Source organism: Python bivittatus, unplaced genomic scaffold (genome assembly GCF_059951505.1).
Source record: "Python bivittatus isolate LINGU-HERP-01145 unplaced genomic scaffold, Pbiv_v1 ctg000810_np1212, whole genome shotgun sequence".
Classification (NCBI taxonomy): domain Eukaryota; kingdom Metazoa; phylum Chordata; class Lepidosauria; order Squamata; family Pythonidae; genus Python; species Python bivittatus.
The window spans coordinates 599,987-612,436 of NW_028277111.1; the positions used below are offsets into that span (position 1 = coordinate 599,987).

Below are 12,450 nucleotides of genomic sequence, written 5' to 3' on the forward strand. Positions count from 1 at the left end.
AGGTCATGGTGGTTTTTAAAAGACAGTTATACAGTTAACTACCCTGCGGTCTTGAAAAGCTGAAGGATTTCTGCCTTTCGTACTTAAAACCCCATTTCTGGTTTTTGAAGTGTTGGTAACAGCTGGAATTGGGGCAGCCCCCCCACCCCCTTCGCCCCAGTTCAGCTTTTCCAAAGAATACAGGCTTGCAGAAAGAGGAAAGCGGGCTTGGCTTCAGCTACAAGCATCTGTAGTAATAATTCAAGGGGTAACAGTAGTAACGCGCCCTTCTTTTGCTCGACATTAATCTCTTCCTTTGGAATATTCAGATCCGCCATACTTCATCCTTCTCTAGAGCCCGTTTCAACCCCCCGGCGCTAAAGGGGTTAAGGAGTCGGAGGGGTTATTCCTAGAGCGGCCTCAGGGTCTGGCTAAGGAACGTTCCTTCCGGTTTGCCCTTCCGCGCGGCGCCCGGGAGGTTTAACGCGAAAAGCGTCTCTCCCCGCGACTTCCAGGTCGCTTAATGCAGCGGGCGGCTGCGCGCGTCGCGTCCATTTCTTTTCACGCCCCAACGTAATGCCCGTTCTCAGGTTTGGGGGCCCGCGCGAGGGTCAGCCGCTCCCGGAATTCACTCGTGCAAACGAGATGGCAAAGCTGCAAGCGTTGGGGCGGACGAGAGCGGGGCGCCGCCGGCCAAGTATTACCTCTTAACCGCGTTGCAAATGCCCTCGCGGCCGGGTTCAGACGACAGGCTTCCCCGTCCTGTATTCCAGCGGGGTTTACTCCATGCAGCCCGTTTCCTGGCTTGGCACGAGGCGCTGAATCCGGTGCAGCCCCGCACGGGCTGGGGTCGCCCGTCTCTCTGGACGGAAATGGGGTTGGCTGGTTTGCGCGTCGTGGGGAGCCAGAGAGCTTGAGGTTTTTGGAAGAGGTAATTGCGAATTAGGAGGGCGCTGGTCGGGAGTGCCGTTTGAGCACCGAGGGCGGAATTTCTCAGATTTAACTCCCTCTCCCTCCATGCTCTTGCCTCAATGAAAGGCATCAGACGCAAACGTTTTGGTTGTGTGATTATTCTTACCTTCATAATATGCTAATAAACAGCTATTTAGTTTAAATCATCTAACTTGGTATTTTCCACTTATGAAGTGTGACAAGCACTAAACCGGGGCCATCCTCTCTTCTATGGTAGAGAAAAACAGCCTGGCCACAAAACCAGGTTCGTGTGCCTGCTGCCTAGAACTGGAACCTTACTGTAAGCCAGTGTTTCTCAACCTTAGGTGCCGACTGGGGGATTCTGGGAGTTGGAGTCCATACATCTTAAAGTTACTAAGACTGAGAAATGCTACAGCATCTAGGTAAGCAAAGCAAGGCAGCTAATGGGGATGAAGGGATGAAGGAATGAATGGTCTTCAGACAATGTGACTTTGACATGAGTTGGAAAGTTAGTTCTAGCAGAATCTAGCAACTTTCTGCAGAGCAGGCAGAACCCCTGATGTATATTACAGTTACGGAAATGGGTGGGGACTTTGCGACCTGAGTTCAGCCACATAACACCCCCGCCCCCTTTTGAGTCAGACTTGACTTCTGGTAACTACGTGGCCCATGTTCAAGCAGTTTTCTGGACAGCGTGTTCAGAAGGGATTTGCCCTTGCCGCCTTCCTCGGGCTGGGAGCGAGTGGCTGGCCCAAAGATACCCAGCTGGTTTTTCTGCCTAAGGCAGGACTAGAACTCAAAATTCCGCACTCCTAGTCCATCACCTTAACCACTAGATCAAACTGGCTTCCTAACTGCCTTTCTACAATCCCAAAATTCACATGCTGCTGAATGTGATCACTGAAGATCAGTGGAGCAATTTTCTGCCACATTGTGGTAGAAGCATAAACATAAGATAGGCCCTAGACATCTATCGATGTGGTCGCTAGGAGTCGAAAACAATTTGATGGCACATAATCAGTCAGGCCCTAGAACACTGCCCTAGACAATCAAATCAAGGCAAATGCTTGAATTGACCTTATCACAACCCCCAACATCACCCACCCCATGCGTATGGTGGAACCTGCTCATTTTGCATTATCCTCGGCCCCACCAAAATATCCTGTGTCCACCACTTGACACCCTCCCTTCATGAGAGATCTCCAGATGTCTTACTGCAATTGTAATTTTTATCTGTTTTTGTGCCCTGCACAGCAAAAGGGAATCCTGTTGTCTCACATAAAAGCAGTTGAAAGTTCCTGATATTTTGCTGCATTTGTTCCAAGACGTTTTGTGGAATGAATCCTTTATGGTGCTGATACTTGAAGGATCTAACAAGAGTTCTGCAACATCCCTTGAGGATCGATGCTGAAAAAGAGAAAGGAAAAATGCAATAAAGCTAGTTTCTGTGGAGGAAATGGCCGTCACACATAAAGCAGAGGCAACCAAGTCTCTCCTAAAAGAAAATGTGGATCCAGAAGTAAAAATGGAAGTACAGTGTTCTTCAGGCCTTCAACCAGGGGAAGGAAGGAAAAGAGAAGACCTCCCAGAAACTGGGAAGATTAAGCAGGAGTTTATCCATCACGTGAAACAAGAGCCGGATGAAGGTCCCTCGAGAAACTGGGATGCCCAGCTGCAAGAGTTTCTGAAGACGCTGCAGGCTCCCGATTCTGGTGGAGAAAGCCCCCCCCTGGCTTGGGCTGACCCTAAAGCAACCCAGGTGCTCTCTCAGAGGATGAGGGACGCCAGCAACTGTCCCAGAGGAGTTTGGCTTGCCCAGGCCCAGCCGCCCCTGGCGGCGGAAGCCCAGCGGGACTATGAGAGTTCTCGGGAGGCCGCATGCAGCAGGAAGGGGCAGAAGGGAGCTGTAAGCGGGCCGGGGGCCAGGCTGGAGAAGCAGCGCCAGCATTTCCGGCAGTTGTGCTACCAGGAGGCCGAGGGGCCTCGCGAGCTCTGCAGGCATCTCCAAGAACTTTGCCACGAGTGGCTGAAGCCGGAAAAGCACACCAAGGACCAGATCCTGGATTTGGTGACACTGGAGCAGTTCCTGGCCGTCCTGCCTTCGGATATGCAGAGCTGGCTGAGAGAAAACGCTCCGAGGACCTGCGCCCAGGCCGTGTCCCTCGCAGAGGACTTCCTTGTGGGGCAGCAGGAGGTCAAAGGCTGGAGCAAGCAGGTGAGTCCGTTTGGAAAGTGGCGACCTTGGCCGACCGTGGGGTGTGTGATGCCCCAGATCCCCCGTGTGGTGAGATGCCCTGCAGGCTTAGCAAAGTTATTGGCTCATCTCTTGGGGCCGGCAAGCTCTACTTCTCTGGAGCAAGAATGGCAAGAATGCTTTGGGGAGATCTGATGATGCAGAGGAGTTGTCAGGAAGCGTTCCTCTGCAAATGGATTTGGGTTGGGAGGTGGGCCTTGCAAGGTTATTAAAGCATAGAACAAACTTATGTTTGCCGGACATACAAATCCATAGTATCAGTGCGCCCAATCCTTGCTGAGATTGTGATGAAGGCAGAGAGTCTTCATCATAATCCACAATATGTCTCATCCTTGATTTCCCATATACTCTGAACCTGAACATATGGCTTGTTTATGATTAGGTGGCTATTATAATTATGTGGCTCTTGGTCCTCCAGATAAGCAAGTAAGGTACAGGAGTGGTCACAAAATGGAACTGTTGGACTTCTGTTTTTCATCCTGTAGTCTTGGGAGGAGGGGTGCTTTTTTTTTCAAGTGGTAGATAAGTGACTATGCGCTGATTGTTTGATTTGTTAGCATAGGTAACAAACAAAAATAAAAAATTGACCAGAAAGTAACTGGAATATTAGCCAGGCAGCAGTGAAGAGCAAACACTTCAGGGGACATGGACATATACCCCTGGTTAATGATAAACGTTTCTTTCATCGCAGTACTGACATGCTCCAAGTTAGAGCTGAATTTAGAAACTGGACTATAGTGTGGCTCTCCTTATCGATGGGACTCTGGCTCAGCAGCCTCTGATTTTTGTGTATATGGCAGGGGTGCTTCCAGACTACCTCTCAGTTGCTGACTTTCCTAAATTAATTCTATATGCAAGAAAGGGAGGTAATTGGGAAACTGCCTTAGATCCTGGAAGTATAGTAGGAAAAAAATCATAAATCTGTTTGAGAGCCTTTCCTGGATGTATCTGCCAGTGATTTCAGCTGCCTATTTTTTAAAAATTGACCATATCGGTCTGATTTGATTTGGAGTTAGAGGTTGGATTCAGACATTGCACTAAGCCCTAATTCATGGAATAAAGACTGCAAAACAGGCTAAACTAAAATGGAACAAACAACCTCACACCTGTGAAAGGTATGGATCTAACCAGGCTTCTCTCTTGCAGTTCTCAAATGTCCAAGTTGAAATTCCTGCTGTGTCCTCTCCCTGGAAGAAGCTGCAAAGAGCATATTTTATCCTGAATTTTGTGTTTAGTCCTTTCAACCAGTGTTTCTCAACCTTGGCAACGCAAGATGGGTGGACTTAAATTCCTGGCATTCCCCAGCTACCATGCTGGCCAGGGAACTCTGGGAGTTGAAGTCCACACACCTTAAAGTCGCCAAGATTGACCAACACTGTTTTAAACTGCTCCAAAATACCTTTCAGTTGTAAATCCATGGAATAGGTTAATCCCCCTTATGCCCTGTTGTCTCAACGTCTGCTTCTCCTTTGCTGCTCCAGATGATGGGGATGATGGAGGGGGAATCTGAAAAGCCCCCCAGAAGCGTTCCTCTGCAAATGGATTTGGGTTGGGAGGTGGGCCTTGCAAAATCATTAAAGCATAGATCGATAAGGCTAGTCTAAAGATGTGATGGATTTAAAGCTGGACTATACATAGATCAGAATCATGCAAGCCATAGTATTCCCTGTGATACTCTATGGAAGCAAAAGTTGGACTTTGAAGAAGCAGGATAGGAGGAGTCTTGATATTTTTGATCTTTGGTGCTGGAGGAACCCTCCTTGCAACACGCACACATACACACACACCTTTTGGAAATGGAATATCACCAGCAATTTCTCCTGGGATGCACAGATTAGGTGAGTTAATTCCAGTCAGAGAAGGCTGTCCTTGCATCTTCAAATCAAGTAGTGCTTTTTAAAGGATGACCAGGACCTTGGATTTTACCCAGAAGCTAATTGGAAGTCAGTGCAGAGCCTGAAACACAGATTCATCAGATGCTCCTGATTCCAGCCACTAATTAACCAGTCCACGCATTCTGGACTACTTGAAACTTCCATGCGCTCTTCAAAGGCAGCTCCATGAGGAACCCATTGTAGCAGCCCAAACAAGTGGTCATGTGGGCATGAGTTACAGTTATGAGGTCTTCCTGGTCTAATTATTGTCATAACTGGTGCACCAAGATTTTGGCAAAGGTCCTCTTGGCCATAACCTCTATCTGCCCATCAAGCTGTAACAGCAAATCCAGTAGGATTTCCTGAAGTACCTCCAACCTCCAACCCCCAACCCTCACAGGTAATCTAGATGGAAACCATTGTTCTTAGTATTGAAAGCAGCTAAGAAGTCTACAAGCTAATCTCCCTTATGCCCCACTTTTATTTAATTGATTTATTGATTATTAGATTCTTGTCCGAACTTTATTTTTGGTCATCTCAAAACAGCATCCATAGCTAATGTTCCTGCCTTCTATTTTCCCCACCTTGACCACCTTGTGAAGTGGGTTGGCTAAGAGAGAGGGGCTGGCCCAAAGTCACCCAGCTGGCTTTCATGTCCAAAGGAGGACTAAAACTTATGGTCTCCTGGTTTCTAGCCCAGCATCTTCCCCATTACATCAAACTGGCTCTTTGACTCAACCTGTGCTTCTCCTTCTCTGCTGCAGATTATGGGAATGTTGGAGGGGAAGTCTGGGCAGTCCCCCAGGGGAAAGCAAGGTCTGTCAGACATGGTGAAGGCACAGCTTTCTAGACAAGCAGAAGAGGAGGCAGATGGGGAAGAAAGCTCATTGGGTAAGCCTCTCTGAGGGTCTGATTGATAAAATGTAGGCTGAGAGAAATTTACTAACAGAAAGTACTTCATAAGCATTGTATCTAAGCGCTAAATTGAATCTCGCCTTGAGTCCTAGCCTGAGATTAGAACCAAGGCCCCAGGCTATAAGAACAGCCTTTCCAGCAAGAAAGATATTTCAACACAAGAGTTGAGCTTGGAAGCTCTTTCTTCCATTGGAAAGGACAGAAGATGGATTCCGATAATTCAGGGCTGAGCAGCCCTGAGCAAAAGCAGAACCACAGCTTTTACACCTTTGGCCTACTACATTGCAAAGACAAGACAAAGACAGACCCAGCGGACATCACAGCATGACGTTGGGATGTTTTTGATAAACTCATCTGGGTGACCTGAATTTGCAGGAAACAATTGTAAATTGTTTTTTGTTTAAGGCAGGAGTGGACAACCAGTGGCTTTGAGATGGCATGCAGTTTAAAAGTCCCCTGATTGTGGCCCCTGTGAATTTACTGGAAGTCCTGAAGGAGGACGTCACAGTTTCCTAACATTCTGAGGTAGAAAACAGATGGATTTTGCAGCATAAGATAGCCAGGAAGCAGATCATAGTTGAAATGCAAACTAGAATCCTTCCCAACAGCTGTATCAACACATGCAATCTGTCTTCAGCCTGTTACAAAATACTAAGGGTGGCTTTGGGCTGCCCCAAAACTGCCCATTCCTGTTTGAAAGTGTGGAGGCGAGTATTTAATTTATTTTTCACAGGCCCTGCCTACTTTGCATTCTGGATCATCCCATAACAGCTTTGTCACCCCTTCCCCCCAAAAATATAAGAAGAAAGGAGTAAGCAAAAATGGATCTCAGATAGTGGAAGATAGGGGAAGAGGTGAAAGAAACAGGAAAGGTCATTGGAAAATAGAGCTAATTTCCTAGAAATATTCTAGAACTGAACTGAAAAATGAGTATGAATGATGAAACATTGTGTTCTTTTTTAATGCAAGGTTTCTTACCTTTAAGATAATCTCTGAGTACTAGCTAGATTGTCTCCTTTTTTTCCTGCAGTCAATGGTTGGCCTGAGCGACAGAGGACATCGCTGAGATCTGCCAGAGGGAATTACTTCCTGGCTCCAGGTAAACCTGACAGGAGCGGACACAGAGCAGAGAAGCAGGACGGAAATGAAAATGAGATGGGAATGGACCGGTTGGTGGGTTCACAAGGGGGTTTCCAAGCGGCTAATGAATCCCCCTTCCTCAACACCGTGGGGAAATATGACCCAGAGGGCCTCAGCCAAAGTTCCCACCTTGTTGCGTGTGACAACACTGACCCGGAGGAGAAACGTTACAAGTGTTGGCATTGCAGCCAGACCTTCAGCAGCAGCTCCGATCTCTTGACCCACGAGAGGACCCACGTGGATGAGAAACTGTATATATGTTCCCACTGTGGAGAAAGAGAGAGGATCCGCGCAGGGCAGTTCTCCCATATCTGCTCCCACTGTGGGAATAATTTTGGCTGGATTCCGCAAGGGGGGCTCAGCGCAGACAAGGAGAAATATTTCATGTGTTCCGAGTGTGGGAAACGCTACAGTCGGCGCTCGGACTGCCTTAAGCACCAGAAAACTCATACTGGGGAGAAACTCTATAAGTGCTCAGCCTGTGGCGAAAACTTTGCGACCTACAGCTCTCTCAAAGTCCACCGGAAGATTCATCGAGGGCAGAACGCTTATAAATGTTTGCACTGTGGGAAATGCTTCATGTGGAGTTCCCGTCTGTTGTTGCACGAACGGATCCACCGGGCCATGTGCTCGTACTGCGGGAAAAGTTTCGGCCGCAAATCAGAACTTTTTGAACACGAGAGAACTCACAACACAGCCGAGTAGCTGTTTGCTTGTTTTGAATGCAGGAACACATCTTCTCAAGCTCGAGGAAGAGATTGTAAACCAGGAGCCCCCACTGTCTTTCTCCAGCTCTTCTCTCTGCCCCATTCTGAAATAATATTCCCTGTACTGTAATGCCTCAGATTGATTTGTTCTGGATTGTGGATGTGTTATTCTTCTACAAAGGTTGTTGGTTCACCTTGCAAATGAAAGAATAGCATATTGATCAGCTTACTGTAGTGTTGTCCAAACTTGGCCACTTTAAGATGAGTGGACTCCAACTCCCAGAATTCCCCAGCCAGCCATGCTGGCTGGGGAATTCTGGGAGTTGGAGTCCACTCATCTTAAAGTGGCCAAGTTTGGACAACACTGGCTTACTGACTTGCTATATAGTTGCACACAGGCAGAAGAGGAAGGGAACTATTTAATGGAAATACAGTGATACCTCGGGATACGAACGCCTCTGCTTGCGAATTTTTCGGGTTACGACCAGCTCTGGCCCCAAAATTTTACCTCGGTTTGCGAACTCCGCCTCAGGGTACGAGCCATTTTCCGCCCGTGCCACGTGGTCCGCGGCCATTTTCTGCCCGTGCCACGTGGTCCGCGGCCATTTTTCCGCCCGTGCCACGTGGTCCGCGGCTGTTTTTCCGGCCCTGCCGCGTGGTCCGCGGCCGTTTTCGCGCCGCGCCAGGCTGTTTTCGCGCCGCGCCGGGCCGGGCCGTTTTCGCGCCGCGCCGTTTTCGTGCCACGCCGGGCCATTTTCACGCCGCGCCGCGCTGCACCCGGCCGTTTTCGCGCCGCACCACGCCGCGCCCGGCCGCTTTCCGTGTGGTCCGTGGACACCAGAACGGATTAACGGTAATTACATTGAACCTTATGGGAAATTGCCTCGGGTTGCGACCAAATTCGGGCGGAGGGCGGAACGGATTAACCGGATTTACATTGAACCCTATGGGGAAATTTGCCTCGGGGTGCGACCAAATTCAGAGGGCGGAACGGATTAACCGGATTTACATTGAACCCTATGGGGAAATTTCCTTCGGGTTACGACCAACTCGGGATACGCCCAGAGTCACGGAACGGATTAAGTTCGTATCCCGAGGTACCACTGTATCTATTTAATTGAAAGATCACAAGTGGCCGTACTGAGAGAGAATACTTTTTTATCTGTTTTCTGACGTCGTCAGACTGACTATTGCTATCCAGAATGTAAGATGGAATGCAACTATGCTGATCTGGCAATAGATAACCCTAACTTTCCATGGGTGAATTCTTTTCTAATTTTGGACAATAAAGCGAAATATATTTGCCCTGAAGCTTCAGGTATTTCATGTTCCCGTGCGCTGGCTGTCCCCTTTTAACAGTGTCATGTTCTTCATAGGGCACTGTAACTCTTGATGTTTTCATTGGAAGGGGTCTGGGGTAGGGTTTGAAAAAGGTCAAGATGATTGCTTCCATCATGCAGTTGTGGCCACCATCTTGACTTTTTTGACACATTCCTCTGCAAACCCCCCTGGAGTTGGATTTGACCTTTTGTGACTCCATGGACAAATGCTTACCATCCTGACATTTCTTTTGGGTTGGCAAAAAGTCCCTTCCGGGTCTGCCACCATTTTCTGGAAACAGCCATTTTGTCATTGGCTAACTTTTCCATGGCAGCCATTTTGCATACAGTAGATCCTCCTTCAGTTTCACAGCATGGCCACCGGCCATATGTGGTGGCCTCGCTCTGGTATATGTGGCCAGTCAAGAATCAGGGAAAGCTGCACATCCCAAGATGTAATTTACAGTGCTATGTTTTGAGGAGGATTACAAAGATTAGTGAGCAGGTTGGTGCTGTTTGGTTGTCTATCAGCTCCCCAGTTAATTTACTTTTTTTAAAAATTGAGATAGGCATTCAGATGGAGGAAGGGGCCTGGCAAGCACCAAGGGAGAAATCCATAAGCATCATGTATAGCCCATTCTTGCTTGAAGCCCTTTGGCATGCTAGCAGTCTTCCAATCCATGACACGAGTCTTCTACTACTCAAAGAGCTGCCATGGGGCAGAGGGTGTGGACTTATTCTCCATGGTCCCCAAGAATAGGACAAGAACCAACAGGTGGAAGCTTTGCAGAGAAAGACCCAAACTTGAACTAAGGAGGAATTTCCTGACAGTGGGAGCCATTAAGCAATGGAACAGCCTGTCTCCTGAAATTGTGGTAGCTCCATCACTGGAGGTTTCCAAGCAAAGGTTGGGCAGATATTTGTCAGGGAGGGTCTGAAGATTCCTGCCTGGAGTAGGGATTGTCTAGAACAGGGTTCCTCAACCTCAGCAACTTTAAGATGGGTGGACGTCAACTCCCAGAATTCCTCAACCAGCATGGGTTAGGGTTAGGGTTAAGGTGCATGGCTGGCTGGGGAATTCTGGGAGTTGAAGTCCACCCAACTTAAAGTGGTGAGGTTGAGGAACCCTGGTCTAGAAGACCTCTAAGATCCCTTCAAACCTTAGGATTCTATGATTACCTGGGTTCTGAAGATGGCACTTATGAACATTCCTGGTTTCATTTGTTATTTTTTTTTTAGAAATTGTTTAAGGGAGAGCCAGCATCCTGCAAAATAACAGGCTGCTCTCAAGCCTAATCTTAACGCCTTGAATGATGTTACCCGGTTGGGTAACGAAACGTCTGCAAGCAAACAGCCAAGCTCAGAGAGCACCAAGGACTCCATGTAGATAGATCTGCTTCATGATGACCTGTCCCCAACCTGTTCTTTCAGGCCACCCAAGGGTGCCCCCATTGCCACTGTTACTGAGTCTATCTCCCTTGCTGCTGGTTGCCCTTTTCTTCTCTTTCCTTCCCCCTTTCCCAGCATCAGAGCCTCCAAAAAGTTGGGTCTTCACATAATGTGTCTGAAATAAGATAATTTCAGCCCAGTCATTTATGCCTCGAGGGACAACTCTGGGATGATTTGTTCTCTGATCCATTTGTTTTCTCAGCTGTCCATGGTATTCTCAGGAGTCTTCACCAACCCCCAAGTTCAAAGGCGTCAATACTCTTCCTATCCTGCTTCATCAAAGTCCAACTTTTGCTTCCATCATGTGTCACAGGGAATACCCTGGCTTGCACGATTCTGATCTTTGTAGGCATAAACACATCACGGCCTTTGACTATCTCTTTCAAGCCCTTCATGGTTGCTTTACTAAGTGCTAGTCTGTGGTGTATTTCTTGACTGCTGGTTCCTTTACTGTTGATGGTTGATCCTAAAAGGCAGAAGCGGTTTTGTCATTTGCCCTTCCTGCGATCCCAAGGTAGCTAAATGGCATAATGCAAATATGTGTGTGTCTATATCCACATCTACAGTCATATCTAGGAGCCAGGTTGGTGTAAGTAGTGAAAGGGCTGGACTAAAGGTGAGAGACCCAAGTTGTGGGGAGACCCAAAAGTGGGGAAATCGCAGTCACAGAAGCTCCCTGGGGGACTCTGGTGTGGAAAATGTTCGCTGGGAGCAGAGGCGGGGCAGTGATTTTTCCATCTTGTTCTCCAGGCATTAAAGTTGCCCGGTGGAAGCCAACCCGTGACCGCCGGCCAACCGCTCGGAGGAACCGGAGAACAGACGAGATGCCCCGATGGTAGGCACCGTCGTCCGCGGCAAGGGTTAAAACCACCGACTCCTAGAGAGCCAGGCTTTAGGAGGACGGGGGTGTTTTCTCCACCACCCAGAGGCTCCAGTTCCATTTCGAGGGGGCTGTAGCTACACTTCAGATCCCAAATCGGGGTCTGAGCGCCGCTGGTCGCTGCGGCGTAGGCAGGATGCTCCCGCCCGCGGGAATTCGAATCCGGACCTGAAAAGAGGTTCGCTGTGGACGGCTGGCTTTTCCTTCTCCTTCACGCGCCTTGGCTGGGACCGTCGGCTTCTTCTGGCCCCCTTATTTCTCCTCGAGGGGGAAGAAGCCGGCTTTCGAACTCTCTTTTTCCCAGCCGTGGGGCGCGAACAGCAGCTGTCGGGGCGCGGAGGACGCGCCTGCTGGAGGAGAAGGTGAGCGAAGCTGCGGGAGAAGGGAATTGCCCCGGCGTCTGCAAACTGCTGCCGAACACGAGGGCGCGATCGCGTCTTTCCCAACCCGCGTGTCGCCCACGTCGTCCACTTCATGCCAACGCGTGCAAAAGTTGAGGGTTTTGCAGCGGAATGCACGGGAGGTGGCGGTTGGTTCGCCGGCTTCTGAACGGAACCTCGTCAGTTTCTGTGACCAGCGGCTGTTGCGGGTGAACGGGGGTGTGTGTGTGGGGGGGTGTGGCCCTGCTGTTCTGTAAAAAAAGAAAAGAGAAAAAAGAAACCCTTCTTTTCTTTTTTTGGCCAAGCTGCTGGAACCAAGTTTCTCCTCTTCTTTTAGCAAAAAGAACAAAATGGACAGGAGCATCAGAACGTATATGAGGAACATAGGAAAAAAATATTGGTATGTTTTAAATTGGTTGGTGTGATGTTATCTGCTAGGACTCTACCATTCAGGGGATGGAGTGATCGTGAATCCAACATGTCCTTGAACTAAGAAATCTAGAAGATCAGGAAGACTCTACAAATATATAGTCTTAGCTTTGGTACAGAGTTACTTTCTAAATATTCTTTTGCATATTTTTTTTCATCTGCTTGCAGATTATTAGAAGGCTGATATTTTA

General features: G+C 48.5%; 1 protein-coding gene across 1 annotated transcript; it reads left to right on the forward strand.

Moving 5' to 3' along the window:
- The first annotated feature begins 448 nt into the window (after positions 1-448).
- On the forward strand, positions 449-8,079 carry LOC103052342 (uncharacterized). The gene is made up of 4 exons (XM_007444000.4): positions 449-1,334; positions 2,167-3,127; positions 5,805-5,931; positions 6,986-8,079. Exons 2-4 carry the CDS (start codon positions 2,369-2,371, stop codon positions 7,798-7,800), a joined length of 1,701 nt encoding a protein of 566 aa, XP_007444062.2. The 5' UTR covers positions 449-1,334; positions 2,167-2,368; the 3' UTR covers positions 7,801-8,079.
- Positions 8,080-12,450: the final 4,371 nt, after the last annotated feature.

What these genes read in the sequence shown, in the direction of transcription:
- LOC103052342 (XM_007444000.4), top strand. Translation starts at nt 2,369, where the DNA reads ATGGCCGTCACACATAAAGCAGAGGCAACCAAGTCTCTCCTAAAAGAA. An exon ending in TCAAAGGCTGGAGCAAGCAG is followed by an intron (nt 3,128 to 5,804) that starts GTGAGTCCGTTT and finishes TCTCTGCTGCAG; the next exon opens with ATTATGGGAATGTTGGAGGG. An exon ending in TGGGGAAGAAAGCTCATTGG is followed by an intron (nt 5,932 to 6,985) that starts GTAAGCCTCTCT and finishes TTTTTCCTGCAG; the next exon opens with TCAATGGTTGGCCTGAGCGA.